Source organism: Octopus bimaculoides, chromosome 14 (genome assembly GCF_046866305.1).
Source record: "Octopus bimaculoides isolate indiv1 chromosome 14, ASM4686630v1, whole genome shotgun sequence".
In the NCBI taxonomy this organism is placed as follows: Eukaryota; Metazoa; Mollusca; class Cephalopoda; order Octopoda; family Octopodidae; genus Octopus; species Octopus bimaculoides.
Genome location: NC_142941.1, coordinates 6264937 through 6286040, shown reverse-complemented (window position 1 = coordinate 6286040; position 21104 = coordinate 6264937). Strand labels below are relative to the sequence as shown.

Sequence of the window (21104 nt, the reverse complement as noted above, 5' to 3'; positions counted from 1 at the left end):
TTCTATCTGGTCTATACTTGTTCAGACTGCTCTTCACCAGTCCGGTCTTCACCAGTCCGGTCTTCACCAGTCCGGTCTTCACCAGTCCGGTCTTCACCAGTCCGGTCTTCACTGGTCTTCAGTTTACTCCAGTCCATTACAGTTTTACTAGAGCTCTTTGATAGAATCATATCTCATCCAGCACAATTTAGATATGTCGTTAGAAATTTAGATATTTCTTGTTCAAACCAGTTTATTCTAATCAAGTTTACTACATCACTTATCTCTCCAGATCAATCTGGATTAGACTAGTCTAACCTGATCCAGTTATCTCTGATCCAATCAGTGCCAAACTTTTAGGATTGTTATTGATCAGTTCTTGTTCCAGACTCAATAAGCATCCCTGTGATGCATTGTGTATCACATGACTTACAACAGTGGTCACATGACATAGAGAAGTTGTGTGACAGATAATAATGGTCACATGACTGACAATGCTGAACATGTGACCTACACTGTTGGTTATGTGACTGACGACACTGAATATGTGATTGACAACATTGGTCACATGATTGACAGAAATAGTTTAAGCAATGATATCATTGGTTATGTGGCAGACAGCTGCGGTCACATGATAAAAGTGATCACATGATGAGTTCTTAGAATCATGACATGAAGTAGAGTAAATATATGAAATCTATTCCAAATGTCAACTGGTGGCCCAGGGTGGGAATATATCATAGCGATAGTGGTTATAGTGTTGATGATGGTGGTGATGATAACGTTTTCAATGATAGGAAAGATTGTGTTGATGATAACGATGATGACAATGACAACAACGATGATTATGATGATGATGACAGTGATGATTACAATAATGAAGATAAGGATTGTTAATGATGATGATGATGACTATGATGATGATGGAAAGGAAGATGATGATGAGGATAATGATGATGATGACAATGATAGTGATGATGATGATGATGATGATGATGATGTGATAGCAATGTTGGACAATGGTGCCAGTGATTGTCATCTGTTTAATGATGATGGTTTAGTTAATAATTGCAGTAGGTGATGATGACAATGATGATGATGACAATAATGATGATGACAATGATAATGATGACAAAGATGACGACGATGATGATGATGATTACGATGATGATGACGACAAAGATGATGATGATGATGATGAAATTAGAATAAAACTTTTGTATTAAGGTAAACCATGTAAGCTTATTATTATCAATTATTATTATTATCAATTATTATTATTATCAATTATTATTATTATTATTATTATTATTAGCAATTATTATAGTAATAAATTGTTATTCTTTCCATTTATAAAGAAATGCATAAAAAAATGCATAATAGTTTAGATATGTATGTATACATGCAAATGTTACTGTGCACATGTATACATATGCATACATATCTCTCCATATACAGTTACATATACATGTGTATATAAATATATATATATATATATATATATATATATATAAATTAATGAATAAATAAATAAATAGATATGCATACATTTATATATATACATATATAGACAAATGCACACACATGCACATATGTGTATAATACATGCATATATATGTGTGTGTGTGTGTGTGTGTGTGTGTATGTGTACAAGTGTATGGAGAGGATAAAGTACTGGTACAAATATCCAACATTCTGTGCCGGAGAAAACCTACCCGCTCATATAGATTCACTTGCTTTGCAGTCAAATTTTATATAATATATAATTTAGAAAATAGTTTTAGGATTTCTGCGCTTAAATAATATATGCTTATATATATATGTATGTATATATATATATATATATATATATATATATATATAGCACTATACATCTATGCATATATAACACATATATGTGTATATATATATATATATATATATATATATATATATATATATATATGTACACACACATACACGCATATATATATATATATACATTTGTATACATGTATATGCATATATATATACGTAAATATATATGTGTATATATATATATATATATATATATATATGTATATACACATGCACATACACATACATTCAGGCATACACATTTATATACATAATATTAGGTCTGATCTTCACATAAGCACGCACATGAAGACATACACACAAATACACACTACATGCACATGCACACACACACACACACATATGTATATGTGAATATATATATATATATATATATATATATATATATATATATTCATGTGTGTATGTGTGTGCATCTACATATCAATTAGTTAATTAATTAATTACTTGTCCACATACATATGTGGATTTGTGGCTTTCTTCTATTTCGCTTAAAAAAAAATATATATATTTTCGACAGATCATAATATGAGATGTGACTCTGCAGTTATATGTGCATCACTGCACTTCAACTGCATTTCTACCATGTAAGAAAGGACAACGTAGCCACCACACTCTGTCTGTTTGACAGAAAGCTGGTTTCAAGCCCCACCTAAAATCTCTTACTGGCCCCACCAGAGGACGTTTATTAGGTGAGCTGTGATAGTAAATAGTATTTGATAATCTAGGAAGCTGGCAGTGGCAAAAAGTGCATCATTGCAGACTTGTTCATAAGTGATGTCCAGAGCTGCTGAGACAGCATTATATTTAAGATCCCGTCATCATCTTTGTTGTTGTCATTGCTATGGCGATCATTGTCATCATCATCAGCATCATCAATGTCATCCTCTTCATTGTTGCTGCCATCGTTGTCATCGCTGTCGCCAGCACTGTCATCATCATCATTATCATCGTCATCGTCATCATCATCGTTATCATTATCCTCCTCATTGTTTTTAATTGCTGCCATCGTCATCATTGTTGTTGCTGTCATCATTATCCTCGACATCGTCATCATTGTCGTCTTCATCATTATCATTGACAGCACCGTCATCGTCACTGTTGTCATCATCGTTAGCACCAACACCATCAGTATCATTGTCAGTATCATCATCATCATCATCAACATCATTTTCCTCATTGTCATCATCATCGTCATCATCATCATCATCATCATCACTGTGATTGTTGTTCATGTCTTCATCATAGTTGTTGTTGTTGTAGTTGTCATGTACTTACTTCTTCTCTGCCTCTTAATCACCATCATCATCATCACCATCAACAAGTCCATTGCAACTATCACCACTACCACTACTGTCCTCATCCCTAACACCTATTGCAATATTGACCACAACCACCAAGACCTGGCAAAAATGAGTTGTGCCTGGAATTCAAAGGGGCCAGGCCTGTCACTTTTATGTGTCATGCTGAATTTTCCTGAGAACTTCATGAAGGGTGTGTGTGTCTGAGGAATGCTCAACACAAGAGGCGAAAATATCTAAGTAAATGAATGAATATCAAAGCTGAAGCTTGGTGATCAGGGTACGTGAGACCATCGTGTACAGCTATGGATCAGATGTCAGGGTACATATGACTTGCTTTGTACAGCTGACTGGTTGTTGTGAGGGTACATAACAGAGTATACAGCTGACATACTGTCCAAAGGGTACTTCTTGTGTAAAACTGCTAAATCATCAACATTTTCTCAAACAGCACAGAAAGATGTAGAGTGGTCTGTAGAGCAAGGTGTGTAGTAATTCCTATAGGTGTGTAGTAATTCATAGAGAAGAGTGTATAGAAAGGTGTAGTACTTGTTCAACTGAATCCACCTTCTGTTTTTATACATATAGTGTTAATGTTAGGGTTGCCTACACTGTTGATACTAGTAATCAGAGAGAGCTATACCAGACTAAAAGGAGATACATATTAGGGGATGTGTTTTACATAAAATGTACGGGGGTAGGAGACATACAGTTTAAACAATGGTGTGATAACTACCTCCCACCCAACTGCCAAATTTTAAAAACAAATTTTGCATAGGGATACTGCGTTGTTAAAGATGATAGTGCAAGAAACACATAGTACTGTCTTAGGTGAGATAACACACTCTAGGGTGTAAATCCTGGAGAGGATTTTTAAAATGAGAATATCTGAGATAAACTCAACTGCTCTCACTAAAAATGAATCCAACTGCTCTCAAAAATTAATTTTAAAAATCGGAAAAATAATTCAGAATCCTTGTCCAGTACCGGATAGATCCTAAAATATAATCAGTTTGTGCCGGTTACGAGGCCAAACATCCCTGAAAGTTTCACCCGAATCCATCCAGTGATTCTTTAGATATCTTATCCACAGACAAACAAACAAACAAACAAACACAATTGAAAACAATACCTCCACCTTCACTAAGGTGGTGGTAATAACACACGACTCTAAATGGACATGTCACAATGCACATTGACATACACAAGACTGTAGCATGACACATTAATAAGACATCACATATTAAGAAGATATAACACATTGGAAGGAGATACATCAGGCTTAAAGAAGACTTATTGCTAAGTTAAGATCAACAAATAATTGTTAATAAGTTGATACATCACACTTGACCCAAACACATCTGTATTGACCAGTTGGGGACTGTAACTAAGAATAAGACTAAATCCTTAAGGGATAGACAATAACTGACATGTCCAGTACTCATTCATTAGTTCCATGTATAAACAAATACCAATTAATTACTGTTCTATTGATAATTATCCCTACTCTTTTTTTTTGCCTTTATATTCCACACAAGGATTTGTTGTATTTCTTTTATACATTTGTGTCATATATATATATATATATATATATGTATATATATATATATATATATATACTTTTATACAGGCATGCCTGGATGTTATCTCTCTACATATATGTTGTGTGTATAAACATATGTATATATATATATATATATATATATATATATATATATATATATATATATATATTTACACACACACACACACATGCCACATACACATGTATGTATGTATAAATGTGTATGTATGTACGAATGCCTGATGTTTCATATCATATTGTCATCAAGATTCTCTTGTACAATAAAATATTTGTTCAAATCAAACAAAAGATGTATCTTCACTTTCAAGTCTGCTACAAAATAAAAGATAAATTCAAGATTGAAATAAAACAGAAAAACAAACAGTTTGTTGTTGTTCTTCTTCATACAAGTATACCCCACCCCGCACTCTAATATCATTCTTTTGTTTGTTTCAGTCATTTGACTGCAGCCATGCTGGAGCATCGCGTTTAGTCGAGCAAATTCGAGAGTTTAGAATTGGGAGATAAGATAATTTAAATCTAATATATATATGTGTGTGTGTGTGTGTGTGTTTGTGTTTGTTCCCCCCCCCCCCCCCCGCAACATCGCTTGACAACCGATGCTAGTGTGTTTACATCCCCGTAACTTAGCGGTTCAGCAAAAGACACTGATAGAATAAGTACTAGGCTTACAAAGACTAAGTCCTGGGGTCGATTTGCTCGACTAAAGGCTGTGCTCCAGCATGGCCACAGTCAAATGAAATGACTGAAACGAGTAAAAGAGTATAGATGAACTTGTTAGATCTGATTCCAGATGAAGTCTTGAATGGTCAAACTTTTTTCATGGCATTGGTAATATTCTAACAAATCATGATTGTATTTTTGAGTTGTTTGTTTACATGGGATACAGTTATCTGGGTTCAGTTGCCAAACATTCCTGCTACAGGGTATTTAGTTGTTGAGGACTGAAATAACAGCCAAGTCCCTTCCAAATACATCCTATCATCATGAAAAGGAAAACAATCACATTGGATGTTGTAGTCCTTGATGTTCATAAGCAGAGAATGGTTACAGATGAAACATCTATGGTGATAGGTCTATGCAATCAAAGCAGTCGGTAGTTATACAACAACTGGTTGGCACTCTGTCGGTTACGACGACGAGGGTTCCAGTTGATCCGATCAACGGAACAGCCTGCTCGTGAAATTAACGTGCAAGTGGCTGAGCACTCCACAGACACACGTACCCTCAACAATAGCAGTAAAGACAGCAACAACAGCACAAACACATGTAAACTATAATAAATAAATAAAAAAGCTGCCAGTATTTTTCAAAAATATCTTTATTCCATTTAATTTATTTAAATTATATTTTCATAGAAAAGAAATAAAAATAAAGGTCAGAAATTTTACATCATGAATATATAGAGTCTGTTTAGGTGTGTAAATTAACACACTGAATTTTTTTATGTACAGAGTAAAAATTAGAGTTCCAGTTGAAATGGCTGGTTTTGGCTGATGTAGTTAGTGTGTTAGAATGTTGGTTGGTGTGTAAATGTGTTGGTTGGTGTGTTAAAATGTTACTTGTGTTGGAATGTTGGTTAATGTGTTAATGTATTTGTTGGTGTGTAAATGTGTTTGTTTGGTGTGTTGGAATGTTGGTTGGTGTGTAAGTGTATTGATTGGTGTGTTGGAATGTTGGTTGGTGTGTTAATGTATTTTTTGATGATACATACATAATATATATACATATACATACGTATATGTATATATATACATATATATATATACATATATATATATATATATATATATATATATATATATATATATATATGTATACACATATGCATACATACACACATATATATCAATAATAATAGTGATTGTTTCTTATTAGGGACAAGAGGGTTAATAGGACTGCAAGAGAAGGGCTCAAGTAAATGAGACAAGTGTAACAGACTTTGGTGGTAGAACAAACAACAAATTTAAGGTCACCCGACTAATATATCAAAGTGAGTACAGTCCTATCGCATGTAAAAAAAATGTTTAAATTAACAGACTAATACTTAGCGTCTAAAAAAATTTTTTTCTACATTATAAAACCTAAAATAAAATAATAAATATATAAAAATATAAATATAAAAATACATATATAAGAAACCTATAAATACATAAGGTATAGATAAAAGTTCATTGATTAAGAATTTTTCACGATTAAAAGTTACTTTTTAAAGTAAAAGGAAACCTTTTAAGGAAAGCCAGTGTCCAAGCAAAAAAAAAAAAAAAAACAACTTTTACAGTCTCTATGGCCATTTCAGGGGTTCATTAACGTAGTCAATGCAGAGGGGTGCATTACGGTAATGATTCCTTCGTCAGGGGAAAATTTATTAATTTTTAAAAATATGTTTTTATACGCGATAGACTGTACTCACTTTTTTTCTATATGCTTGTCTAAATGAAATATTGTTTCATTTTCTGTGATTTTGTACATCCATATTCTATGTATAAGGAAAAGCATTATGTTTCATTTTCTGTGATTTTGTGCATCCATATTCTATGTATAAGGAAAAGCATTATGTTTCATTTTCTGTGATTTTGTGCATCCATATTCTATGTATAAGGAAAAGCATTATGTTTCATTTTCTGTGATTAAATGTTTGAGATGTGATATATTAGTTGGATGACCTTAAATTTGTTGTTTGTTCTACAACCAAAGTTTGTTATACACACATATATATACATCTCTATACATTCATATATATATATATATATATATATATATATATATATATAGACATATATATGTACATACATATAGACATATATATACATATATATATATATATAGACATATATATGTACATACATATAGACATATATATACATATATATATATATATGTACATATATACATGTATACACACATATACATACAAGTGTACATACATACATATATATATATATATATATATATATATATATATTGATTACTGTAACCAGTCACAATTACATAACATCAAGTAATCAAATGTGGAATAACGCTAATGAATCAAATGTGTTGTAGGGAAAACCAGTCAATTAGGTCAGTTCGGTGTCTTAGATTTCTCTGGAATGTACTTTAGAGTTGTGCAAGAGTTGCTGTTATCGGTTGTTGCTAGCAGAAGCAGTGGTTCAGTTTCATAGTAGGTGATCAGGTCTTGAATAGTGTTGAATTCCTGGAAATAGACAGTGTAATGAGTTACAGAATAATACTTCACAGAATCAGAATGTGGTGGTGATGATGGTGATAGTGGTAGTGATGGTGGTGGTGGTAGTGATGGTGGTTGTAGTAGTGACAGTGGAGCAAAGAAAAGGGCTGTAATTGCTAAGACAGGATGGAATTGGCTGTTTTTTTTTTCTATGGAGGAGGAGAAACAGTACCTTTCACAAACAAGATGAGGACAAATATCCATCAAATATAAAATAAGTGTTGTTTGGGAACAAACATTCCTTAGATATCTCCACATTCATACAATCTTAATTCTAGGAAGGATTTAACACTAAGATTATTAATTAAACAACAACAAAGAAACACATTTACCCTAGGTACAAAAACAATATCTATAAATCAATAATTCTATAAGTAAACCTATAACTAACTCCTTATATACTTACAATTTCTGAATCCTTTTTCTCTCCAACAACAAATTTTCCACTTTCAAGATGTCGGATTTTGAGTCGGTAAAAATGGTTATTGGAGTAAACAGTCAATGTAAATGGATGAGTGCATGATGCTTGGCTGCTGTCTCTCAACAAGAAGGCACCATTCTGTGATAAAGAAGCAAAGAAACGGAATGTAGCTGTTTAGACAGGATGGAATTGGCTGTTTTTCTTTTCTATGGAGGAAGAGGTACAGTGTCTTTCACAAACACATAGAGAGAGATACCATGCATAAGATTATGAGAAGATTATGAGGCAAAGAAAAGATACAGAAACAAATAACATGCAGAGTCAGATAGGCAAAGCTCAAGCCTGGAAAAATGTAGAAATATAAAGGGGGAAAAACAACAATCAAATAAGTGTATGAAGAAGATAAATAATTCCAATAGAAGAAACAGAAGGGTATCTAATGTTGTAGGTGATACCATTTATGAAATAGAAGAAAATGAACATAAGAATAAAATATAAAAACTAGGAAGAACACACATGCACACACACACAAACAAACATGTATATGAAGGTAAACCATACCTGTTTAATTTCATTCAGCAAACTTTCCTCTGCTTTACGGCCTAATTTTCCAAAGTACCATGGTTTATTTTGCAGGAACAACTGTAACATAAATAGATAAATAGATAGATGCATGTATATATATATATATATATATGCACATACAAATTCAGATACATATAAACATACATATCTTGTATACATGTATGTATCTCAACTGCCAGACCGCCTGAGGAGTATTTTGATGTTAACAGCCTTTTTCTTTTTTCAAAACAAGCAGAAAAGTATCATACTCAATCAAAATCCATGGAGAAGATGAATGTAAGATAAGAGATAATAACAAAATGCAACCATAACAACAAATATTTACTGAACAAGTTATAAGAATGACATACAGCAACAAATTAACTGAACAGATATAAATATTTAGATCAACTAAAAGTCTACATCCACAGTGTTTTTTTGTAGAATGATAGTCTTGTTGTCATGATCCTGTCATTGACTAGTGTTGGGTCTTCTTCCAGTTGTGGAGTAATCAGCCCCACATTTCAGCCTGCCTGAGCATGTCTCACTCTCCACAGAGGTGTGGCCATGTTCAAAGTGATCGTACCACTCCTTGATCTGAGTTTTACCCATGGCAGTATTGCCAAAGGTCAACCCCAGGTTGACCTGGGGTTATAGTAGAAGACATTTGCCCAAGGTGTCACTCAGTGGGACTAGCACTTTGGCCGAGTATTTTCAACCATAGCCTTCTGAGTAGATCTGAGTTTTTCCCATGGCACAATTGCCAAAGGCCTGCTGCCCTCAGCTTAAGTGTGTATGTGTGTGTGTGTGTGTGTGTGTGTGTGTGTGTGTGTGTGTGTGGGTTTGTCCATCATCAGTTTTTGACAGCTAGTAGTGTCGATATGTTTACATCTCTGTATCTTAGTGGTTTGGCAAAAGATGCCGAGAGGATAAAAACCAGGATTTAAAAGAAAATGAAATACTGGGGTTGACTCATCAGACTAAAAATTCTTCAAGATGGTGCCCCAGTATGGCCACAGTCTAATGACTGCAACAAGTAAAAGAGATAAAAGAATTTAATACACCCTGAATACTCAATTGGAACATACCCGGACATCACAAGCATCAGCATAAACCTCTCTTGGGTCTTCATCATCTGTGTCATCCTACAATAAAGAACAAAACAATTTAGAATTCATACATCATTGAAACTGTACCTACATCAAGGAACCCCGAGGTACATTACAACACTTGTGTTCTACCTACCCTGGTACTCTGAGGTACAGTATACTTCATTAGCTCAATCTACCTGATATTTGAGGAACACAATAGTACATTAGATGTGTCTTCATTAGGGTACCATGGAATACATTATAATACATTAGATCTATCTACCGCTGGCACCTTGAGGTACATTATACTACAATAGTTCTTTCAGCCCTGATAACTTGAGGTACATTAATGATATATTGGCTTTATTAGGAGAATGGACACAATGAGGTGGGTGAAATGAGGAGAGACAAATGATATGGGAAAGACTGTGTGGATGAAGCTTGAACTGAGCCAATTTAAGGAGCAGGGGCCATTTTGGTTGTTGTAGAAAAAGGAGAGGGAGAGAAAGAGAGAGAGGGAGTGAGAGAAGGAGAGGCAGAGAGAAAGATAGAGAAAGAGAAAGGGAGAAAGTGAGAGGGAGAAAGACAAAGAGAAAGTGAAAAGAGAGAAATAGAGAGAGGGAAAGAGAAAGAGAGAGAGAGAGAAACTTTTTGAATTTTGTTACCTCATGGTAACAAAAGGGTTGAAGATGTATTTTTGTCAGGAGAGATCCCTTACGTTGGGTGAAACCCAACAATTCTGTGAGCAAAAAACAAAAAAGATGGGACAAGCATGGAAGGGTGTATAATTTTGTGTGTGGAGCATGTTGAGAATAAGAATAAAATATCTCTTACCTGCTCTGTTTTAGATGGCTGTGGTTGCTGCTGTGGGATTGATGGACTACTAAAACTGTTCCCCTTGGGAGCTGCAATAAAAACAGCAAAGGGTTGTTCAATCACATGATGTGTATATGTGTGTGTGTGTGTGTGTGTGTGTGTGTGTGTGTGTGTTTATCTTCGTTGTTTAATGAATATGTTTATTTGGAATGCAAGGCACTATGTGTTGGAGTCTCCAGTTATTCTTTTAACTAAAAGATTCTAATGTGTGGTTAGTGTCTTCTAAGTAAAAAAAAAAACACAGTTTTTATGCTAAGATCTCTTTACTGATCTAAAATAAGTATTCACTAACACACATACTGTATGCTATGAACTAAAATACATACAGTCAGTGGCAGACTGCGTCTAAAAATATTGGTTGCCAGGTACACTTTATTGATCATCTCATCAAAAAGAACGGAGAGTATGTAAATGATGCCCTTGCTGTTGAAAAGGGGGGGGGGGTCATCACAAACCTCCTGGTGGATTTGCTTTGCCTGAGCTCATGTGAAAAACAGATGCACAGCTCATACAAGTTGATTCATAAGGCGTAGAAGTAGTTGTGTGGTAAGTAGCTTGCTTACCAACCACATGGTTCTGGGTTCATTCCCACTGCGTGGCACCTTGGGCAAGTGTCTTCTACTATAGCCTCGGGCCGACCAAAGCCTTGTAAGTGGATTTGGTAGACGGAAACTGAAAGAAGCCCGTCATATATATGTGTATATATAATGTGTGTGTATATGTTTGTGTGTCTGTGTTTGTCCTCCCCAACTTCGCTTGACAACCGAGGCTGGTGTGTTTACGTCCCCGCAACTTAGCGGTTTGGCAAAAGAGACCGATAGAATAAGTACTAGGCTTACAAAGAATAAGTCCTGGGGTCGATTTGCTCGACTAAAAGGTGGTGCCCCAGCATGGCCGCAGTCAAAATGACTGAAACAAGTAAAAGAGTATAGGTAATGTTTATAATTCACTTCATGTGAAGCTATCAAAAATCTAGTAAATCATTGATCTTAATATGTATATACCTCTAATGGAGTGTTTTCAATAGTTCACAAACATAAACACTGACTACAACACCAAGTACATACCTGATCCACTTCTATTACCATTTCCAGCAGTGAAAAAGTATAAGAAATAACTAGGTACCTTTATTTGTGGGCTCAGAACCGAAGCTTTTCTTTCGATTTATTGCTGGGGAAGACTCCTTTCCTGGAAAGGGGATGTTTTTAAATTTGTTATTTATTTCAGATATGAACGAAGGTTTTTGTGATGGTTGAGGCTTCTCTTTGTTTTTGGCTGCATCAGGATGTTTGACTGGAGAACAACAGCATCAACAAAAAATTAGAAAGAGAAAATTATCTTAATTAATCATATGTAAACAGCAAAGTATGAAAACATCTGATTAAGGACTGAACAAACAGTGTTAGCTGGATTTGAGTTCAACCCATGGTTCTCAACTGAGACCCAAATGACTCTTGAGGTTCCTATAAAATTTTGTTAAACCTTATGAGCAATAAATTGGTTATACTTTTACAATACACAAAACATTTTAACAAATCTTTTAATACAATTCCTAATAATATTGAATTATAAAAATATAACAGAATTTTTTTTTTAACAAGGGGAAGAAGCAGTAGAGTAAGACAGAAATTAAAAGGATCCATTGGTAAAAAGCAGTCAAGAACCAAAGAGTTAAACTTTTTCATGCTAACCAATAGAAGACCATCACTAGTTTTGTCATACAGAAACACCTCTTTTAAAACATGCACATTTAAATCAAAATCTTCCATCATAACTTTGTTGTAAAAATTTTTCATTATGTCATGCTAAAAAAGAAGTGTGGAAAAGTCAGTTATTTTTACAAATGTCTCCAAAATTCTTGATTATTCTTTAAACTAATTCAGATTACATATAAACAGTCCTTCGTTTGAAATATGGTTATAAAAGAATTAAGCAGAAATTTTAATGATTGAGAAATAATCAAGAAACTTTAGTGTTTAACCCTTTAGCGTAATTCTTATTTATTCACATTTAAAAAAAATTATCTATTATTATTTTGTCGCTTCAAGATAGGAAAGATGTAATTGCTTATTTTTAGAATGACATTGTAGGGTAGGTGTGAGATGCTGGTTCTGGCCAGTTTGAGCATAAAATGTGTAGAATATTTGGGCCGGATATAGCTGGTTTAAACACTAAAGGGTTAAAGAAGGAAAGAAACAAGAGCATAAGCTGAGGTGCTATTATACTTTGCAAGCCCTTATCAATTCCAATAAAATAAAGTTTTGGTTTCCCCTTCAAAAAAGCAATCAAATCTGAGGTTAAAAAAAACAAAAAAATTATAACATCATAATTTTCCTTTCAAAGAATACAAAAAAAATATCAAAACTAATTAATTGATTTTCATTGCAAAGTAAAATTGTTATTTTTCTCTTGTGCCTATTCTCATTACATAATTCCTTTTTTACATTTTGATTTTTTTCTTAACTATTAAGACCACTTCATTGAAGAAGTTTTCCAGTGATGGTACCCTGAAAAAAACCCCCCCAAAAAAACCTACCCACCAGTACCCCCAGTAATGTGGATGGGATTAGGAAGGGCATCTAACCATAGAAACTATGCCAAAGCAGACAATGGAGCCTGATGCAGTTATCTGGCTTCACTCCTCCTCACAAAACGTTCCCAATGCCCGTATGGAAGATGATAAAGATGATAATGGTATATACATGTGTATGTGTGTAGGCATATATATGTTAGAGTTGTGTGTGTGTGTGTGTGTGTGTGTGTGTGTGTGTGTGTGTGTGTGTGTAACAGTCTATATGTACAAATATGTATGTATGTATGGGTAAATGTTAAGTAAAAAGAAAAACATTGAAGCAGTTCGTTTCTTTAGAATTTTTCCCTTTTTTTCTTGACATTAGAAATAAAAGAAAATTTTGAGTATGTTTCTATTTCTTTCCTTGTCATTGAGCCTTGATGGCTGATATTTGTAAATCCCTCTGAGAATTATATAGAACGCAACATGGTTCCTTGATTGAATTCCCAATAGATCTATTATGATAAGTTACAGACACTTCGACAAGCAGTAAATCTATTTGAATAAATTTTCTGACCTGAGTTATAAAATTTTACATTCTGCAGGAGCAATATCACTATCTCACTACTATGAATATTTTGTTCATTGTATAAACTCTGATGAGTTGATGACGTAATTCGATTGTAAGGTAATCCTGGCACTACAGATTTATTCATTAATGAAATATATATAAGGATGTATTGAATAAACTAATGAGAATATCTACAGGTTTTTTTTTTTTTTTTCACATATAGGTCTCTCATTGATATTTCTAATACCATCGACTGGGTTCTCAGTTGGTATGAATATTTTAAGAGAAACAGGCATATCATAATGTTAAAAATATACTCAGAGCTTTCAATTGTTTCCATGGAGCTCCTCTTTCTGTAACAGAGAGAGCATGGCATTTAACAACAATAAACTGGTGAAGAAAAGTGACTGAAACGGGTTCTTTTGAAGGGACACTGAAATGATATTATTTGAAATAGTGTGTAGCTTGGAGATCAGGGAGTCACTCCAGGTTGACTCATAACTCTTCAGCAACAAGAAGTCACAGCTCCATTTGTATGGGTGCGTGATCGGAATATCTGAGGGAAGAATCACAGGAAAATATTTTATGGGAAACAACAACTGTGAGGAGACTGACAGGTAGATCAGGATTAGGAGCAAGATAGTAGAGTAATATCAAGAGCCATGGTTGGTGTTGCTTGGGAGATCAAGCCAAAACATCTGCTCATAGTCGCTTTTGACAGGAAGTTTTGATGGGTGTATATGAGGGTTTTGCTCCCAGGATGCTTGCATAAATAATGGTCCCTGAAGATGAAGAAATATGGATGGATGAAGATGAAGAAATATGAATGGATGAACCTGAGGCTGGTATGTTGGAAAGCTGTAATCAATGATGCATTTATTCACAAATTGCATTATAAAATAAATAAATAAAATTAATTAATTAATTGATATGACAGAAGAATCAGGAAATGAAAGAGAGTAAGAAGCAGGAAGAGAAATCTTTTGCTTAGAATCTCTTCATCATGATCCAGTCATTAATACCTTAAGCTATTCAATCATAGCATGATCAACATTTGTGGAACCTGAAACAAAATTACATACACTTACGGGTGGGGTCAGACTCTGTAGGAATAGAAACCCTATTCTCGTTGACTGTAGGTTTTAGCTTATTGCGTGCTTGCAATAATTCACCCAGGGAAGGATTGCATGCATTGTCACCAAGTGAAACTGGAAAATATAAACTAAATGATATTAGAAAAAAATTAAAATGAGTTGAGCTGTAATTAATTATTTAATGAAGTTAGTGATTGCATAAGTTAGATAATTAAATTGAAACCTGTGTAACCAGTGAAAATGGAAACAAAATGTTTTGCATTTGTAAATAATGTTAAATGTTTATATGGTAGAGTAAGTTGTTTTGTGATGAAGATGAATTTAAACTGACTCCAGTGTGTGACTGGTACTTTTGTGTTATCAGCCACCATCATCCCAGGAGAGTAAATGGCAAAGTGAAGTTTGACTAATGTTATTTTAGCTAATGTTGTTTTTCCTCATTGCATAAATATTTTTGAAATACTTCTCATGAGATATTTAATACTACATTAAATGTAACTTAACTGTTGTTTTCAAGCAGATGCTGTCCCTGAGTATTTAACCTCAGTGATTGATCTATTACATACATTTGTAAGTATTATATGCAATAAAAGGGCAGGCGTGGCTGTGTGGTAAGAAGTTTTCTTCCCAATCACATAGTTCTGAGTTCAGTCCCGCTGGATGTCACCTTGGGCAAGTGTACTCCACTATAATACCAAGCAAACCAAAATCTTGTAAGTGGATTTGGTTGACTGAATTTGAAAGAAACCAGTCATACATATCATCATTTAACGTCTGTTTTCCATGCTGACATGGTTGGATGGTTTGAAAAGATTTGACCAGCTGGAGCACTGCATCAGGCTTTAATTGTCTGTTCTGACATGATCTCCATAGTTGGATGTCCTTCCTAACTTCAACCACCTAACAGAGTGTTTTGGGTGCTTTTTATGTGGCACCAACATAGGAGCTTTTTATGTGGTGCACCTTTGGAGTCGCCAACTAGCTTGCAAGACAAAGACCTTTCAGGTGAGAGAGGGAGTGGTATATATATAGTTATATATATATAAATAGGTAGATAGGTAGCTAAATGTATATATATATGTGTGTGTGTGTTTACTTGTGTGTGTGTGTGCATGTCTGTGTGCATGTATGTGTTGTGTGCATTTTTGTCCCACACCAATGCTTGTCAACACAAGTAACTTCGCAGTTCAGCAAAAGAGACCAATAGATTAAGTACCAGGTTTTAAAAAAATAAGCACTGTGGTTGATTTGCTTGACTAAAACCCTTCAAAGCAGAGCCCCAGCATGGCTGCAGTCCAATGAATGAAACAAGTAAAAGCTAAATGTTACACAAACACACTCACACATCCAAGTAGAAATAAGAAATTAAAGGAAGGACGAGGAGACAGGAAATATGCAGCCGACTTCATCAGCTTCCTCAGAGGAAACCATAACATAATGCACAAGCACTCAGCTCTGAATGCACTGCATCTTGTAGCAGAAACATCTGTAAGCTAATGCAGTTGATTACATAATTCCTGTTCACTTGTCATTCATTTAACTTCCTATTATGCTCTGTACTCACCCAAGCTTTCATTCTTGAAGCACATATGTATTGAGTTCAAACAGCAACTTATTAGTAGTGCAATGCCAAAGCAAAATCTTTATATATATGTATGTATGTGTTTGTAGTTATGACTGTGTGGGTAAGAAACTCGCTTCTCAACCACATGGTTTTGGGTTCAATTCTACAATGTGGTACACCTTGGTCAAGTGTCTCTTACTATAGCCACAGGCCTATGAAAGTCTCATGAATGGATTTGATGTGTGTGTGTGTGTGTGTGTGTGTGTGTGTGTGTGTGTGTGTGTGTGTGTTTGAGTGTGTGCGTGTGTGAGTGTCTATTACCATTCTTTAATGTCAGTTTTCCATGCTGGCATGGGTTGGTATGTATGCATGTATACATAGCAACTGTTATTGGCTGTTCAAGGGCATGTTATTGAATGGAAAAACACTTCGTATGAATCGCCATGAAACATGTTTGTATATAAATATATTGTTTATTCTATGTTCACCTTTTGTGGTGGAAGCATGTGGTATGATACAAAAACATGTGTGTTTACATAGAAAGAAAGTTTTGATTTCTGCTTTTGCACTGAAAGAAGTAACATATAGTATTCGTATTACAGTATGTATGCATGTGTGTGATGAGAACAGTCATTTTGAGAATGTGTGTGTGATAACAAATTATCTTTGTTTACAAACCATATATCTTATGTTGAGGTGAATAGACATGTGAGTAACACATGTGGGAGTTAGTGCATGGAGCTGCAGTGAAGACATGTATCTTTGACCACGGCCTGGCAGGAACTGAGATTGCTTCTACTGTGTAGTTCAGAATGAGGCTAGTGTATCAGAACAAGGCTACTGTATCAAAGCGAGGTTAGCGTATCAAAGCGAGGTTAGCTACATGGTCAATATATTCATCTTTTGTGTTGGTTGACCATAGTGCCACCGGTCACATATGTCTAAGTTATGTAGCTCTACTACATATATATGTATGTATGTATGTATGTATATCTATGTGTGAGTGTCTGTGTGCTAGTGTCTTCTTGGCTTGAGATAGTGCAATAGTTGTAAACAAGTTGCACTGTCATACAACCAGTATCCTTCATTTCCAATCTTCCATGAAAATATGTTTGGTCACGAGGAAGTATTAACTTACTGGAAAACAGGTGAGACTTGGTGACAGGAAAGGCATCTGGCTGTAGAATATCTGCTTCAACAAATTTCATCCAACCATGGTAAAGCGAGTGTTAAAGTAGAAAGATGGTTCTCGGAAAAGTAGTTGTTAAAATGATGTTCTTTATATAAATATGTGTGGTATGACTGTCTGGTAAGAAGTTTGTTTCTCAACTACATGGTTCCAAGTTCAGTCCCACTGCATGGCACTTTGAGCAAGTGTCATCGATCATACAGAAACTTCGTGAGTGGATTTGGCAGAAGGAAACTGAAGAAGCCTCTTGTATGTGTGTGTGTGTGTGTGTGTGTGTGTGTGTGTGTGTGTGTGTGTGTGTGTGTGTGTGTGTGCGCATGTGTGTATGTGTGCATGCATACATGTATGTCTTTGTATCTGTGTTTGTCCCCAACTACTACTGGACATCCGGTGTTGGTGTGTTTACATCCCTAAAACTTTGTAAGAGAAAAAAACCCACAGAGTAAGTAGAAAGCTTAAAAATAAAAATCCTGAGGTTGATTTATTTGGCATTGATATCTATTCCTGTAGCCCAGCAGTTTAGCAAAAAGAAACCAAGAGAACGAAAGACGGAGACTAAAGAAAACTTTTACATATATACTTGAGTTAAAATGATGAACTAATCCCTTAATGTCAGTGCCCTTGGATGGACTTGCTCCACTGGCTGAAACTAATAAAAGAATATGAATATATATATATATACACACACCCACACTACACATGCACACACACACACACACACACACACACGTATAGCAGGCTGAGTAAAAAGTAATCAACGTTTTGAAATATGAAATTCATCACTATATATTTCAACATTGCGGAAATTTTATTTATCAAAGTAAGTACCATTACAATCAACAACTTTTTGCCAACAAGTCACAAGTTTGTTTATTCCGGTAACATAAAAATCTGGAGTTCTGGAGCTGATGAACTTTTTGAACATACTTTCAGCATCAGTTTGATTTTTTAACTTCTTCTCTCACAGGAAACCATCAAGGTGTTTGAAAAAGTGATAGTTGGTAGGAGAAAGGTTTGGGGAATAAGCTGGGTGGGGAAGAACTTCGTAGCCAAGTTCCCTCATCTTCTGGAGCGTCATTAGTGAAACGTGTGGTCGAGTCATGAAGATTGATTGGCCCTCTTTTGATTTTCATTCAAGATCTTTCTCAATGACAGTCTTTAATTGACCATCATCAATGACAGATGGTTTTCCAAAAAAATGTTAAAAAAATTCAAAGCTCTGCAAAAATCTGATAAAAATTCTTCATGGCTCAAAACGTTGCTTACTTTTTACTCAACTGGATACACACACATACACAAACATATATATATATGCAAATACAAACATATATATATATATATATGCAAACACATACACACACATATATATATATGCAAATACAAACATATATATATATATATGCAAACACATACACACACATATATATATATATACACACATACATACATACATACACATACATACATATATATATATATATATACATATATATAAAAATATACAAACATACATACATACACATACATATATACATGCACACACATCCATACATATATGCAGACATACATACATACACACACACACACACACACACATACATACATACATACATACATAAATATGTATGTACGTATGTATGTATGTATGAGAAAGGGACAGTTTTTATCCCAAGGCATCAAGGACAAGAGGAAAGACCATGCTACGAAGCTTTTGAAGAAACTCAAGCACCCCCTCCAACTGAACATGCTTTGGTTTTCCTCAAACAAGAAAAATTTCTGCCAGGATCAGATGGTGAACACACAGAGCAACCATTGGCTTGCCGTGTCCCCAAAACATGTACCGAGAGTGATAAACATCAAACATCCAGTCAACATCATGGTGTTTGGAGTGATCACTAGTGATGGCGATGTTATGCCTGCATTCATCTTCCCACACAACTTCAGACTCAATATGGAGGCCTACATCAAGTGCTTGGAGGAGGTAGTGCTGCCCTGGGTCAAAAGGGTGGCTGCTGGAAGACCCTATGTCTGGCAACAGGATTCTGCACCCTGCCACACAAGCAGGAGAATCCAGTCATGGCTGTCAGACAATTTCTGTGACTACATCACACCTAACATCTGGTTACCTAACTCCCCAGACTGTAACCCATATGTATGGATGTATTGTATGCATGTATGCATTCATTCAACTGGCTTCTTTCAGTTTCTGTCCACCAAAAAATCCACTCACAAGGCTTTGGTCAGCCCAAAACTGTAGTAGAATACACTTGCCCAAGGTACCATGCAGTAGAACTGAACCTAGAGCCAGGTGGTTTGGAAACAAAGTTCTTACCATACAGCCACATCTGCATGTTATTAATTAGCATAAAAATAATTTAATTGTAATGTTTCATGCTCCTTTTGCTTTTGTAGTTCTATTCTTCCTCTACAACGTTTTTGAATTTTGAATAATTTCAATAAGTTTTACATAATCCACATAGACATGGTTGTGTGGTAAGAACTTGGCTCTAAGTTCAGTCCTACTGCATGGTACCTTGGGCAAGTGTAGTCTACTACAGTTTTGGGCTGACCAAAGCCTTGTGAGTGGATTTTTTGGTGGACAGAAACTGAAAAAAGCCAGCTGATTGAATGCATACATACGTACATGCATACATCCGTACATATGTGCGTGTGAGTGTGTTTCCTGGTCTTGATATCACATGATACTTGTTAAAATGGTTGTCACAGTCATACAAGCAGTGTTGATCATTTCCTTCATTTTGCGAGAACATTTACGACCATGTAGAAATATTGCTTTACTTGAAAACACTTGAGGGTTGGTGGCAGGAAGGGCATCCGGCCATAGAAAAATCTGCTTCAATAAACTCTGTCCAACTCATGCATGAAAATGAAGGATTAAAATAAATGGAGATAAAAATTAAAAAAAAAAAGAAGTAACAAATGTATCTAACAACTGAATATTTTCTAAAGTAAAACTCCTGATGATGAGTAGAAATGCTGAAAGGCAAACATTGTTAAACTGGACTTTTAAAAGGAGACACCAACACTGTAAGTTGAAGATTCAAATAAGGAATTTAAGGGACCGATATTTCATTTTGATTGCAGCACTAAACTTCCATGACTATGACTACCTCACGTAGGTTAGGATGGCTGTGAAGCACATGTGATGCTGAAGCTGTCACTGTCTGGTTTCAGGTTGGCTTTAATTTATTTAACCTGTAATCAAAGGCGTTCCATCTGTGACCATTATGTCTCATTTTTGTTCAATTAT

General features: G+C 34.9%; 1 protein-coding gene and 1 long non-coding RNA gene across 13 annotated transcripts in view; one reads left to right on the top strand and one right to left on the bottom strand.

The window, feature by feature from the left end:
- Window positions 1-6025: 6025 nt before the first annotated feature.
- The window catches only part of LOC106882076 (uncharacterized), a 57259-nt gene continuing 42180 nt past the window's right edge, over window positions 6026-21104 (bottom strand). For 5 of the 12 annotated variants that reach the window (XM_089362207.1, XM_089362211.1, XM_089362204.1 and 2 more), the window contains 8 exons: window positions 18414-18482; window positions 15069-15194; window positions 12029-12196; window positions 10862-10932; window positions 10025-10081; window positions 8934-9014; window positions 8358-8510; window positions 6026-7918 (listed from right to left, as the gene is read on the bottom strand). In XM_089362207.1, the coding sequence (XP_089218333.1) occupies window positions 7787-7918; window positions 8358-8510; window positions 8934-9014; window positions 10025-10081; window positions 10862-10932; window positions 12029-12196; window positions 15069-15194; window positions 18414-18482 (857 nt within the window). In that variant the 3' untranslated portion in view covers window positions 6026-7786. The remainder of the gene's footprint in view (window positions 7919-8357; window positions 8511-8933; window positions 9015-10024; window positions 10082-10861; window positions 10933-12028; window positions 12197-15068; window positions 15195-18413; window positions 18483-21104) is intronic. The other 7 variants (XM_089362208.1, XM_089362206.1, XM_089362209.1 and 4 more) reach the window with 4 other exon arrangements.
- LOC149132607 (uncharacterized) lies at window positions 10379-10589 on the top strand. Its single transcript, XR_016244196.1, has 2 exons — window positions 10379-10511; window positions 10549-10589. It is a non-coding gene; the product is annotated as an uncharacterized LOC149132607 (long non-coding RNA).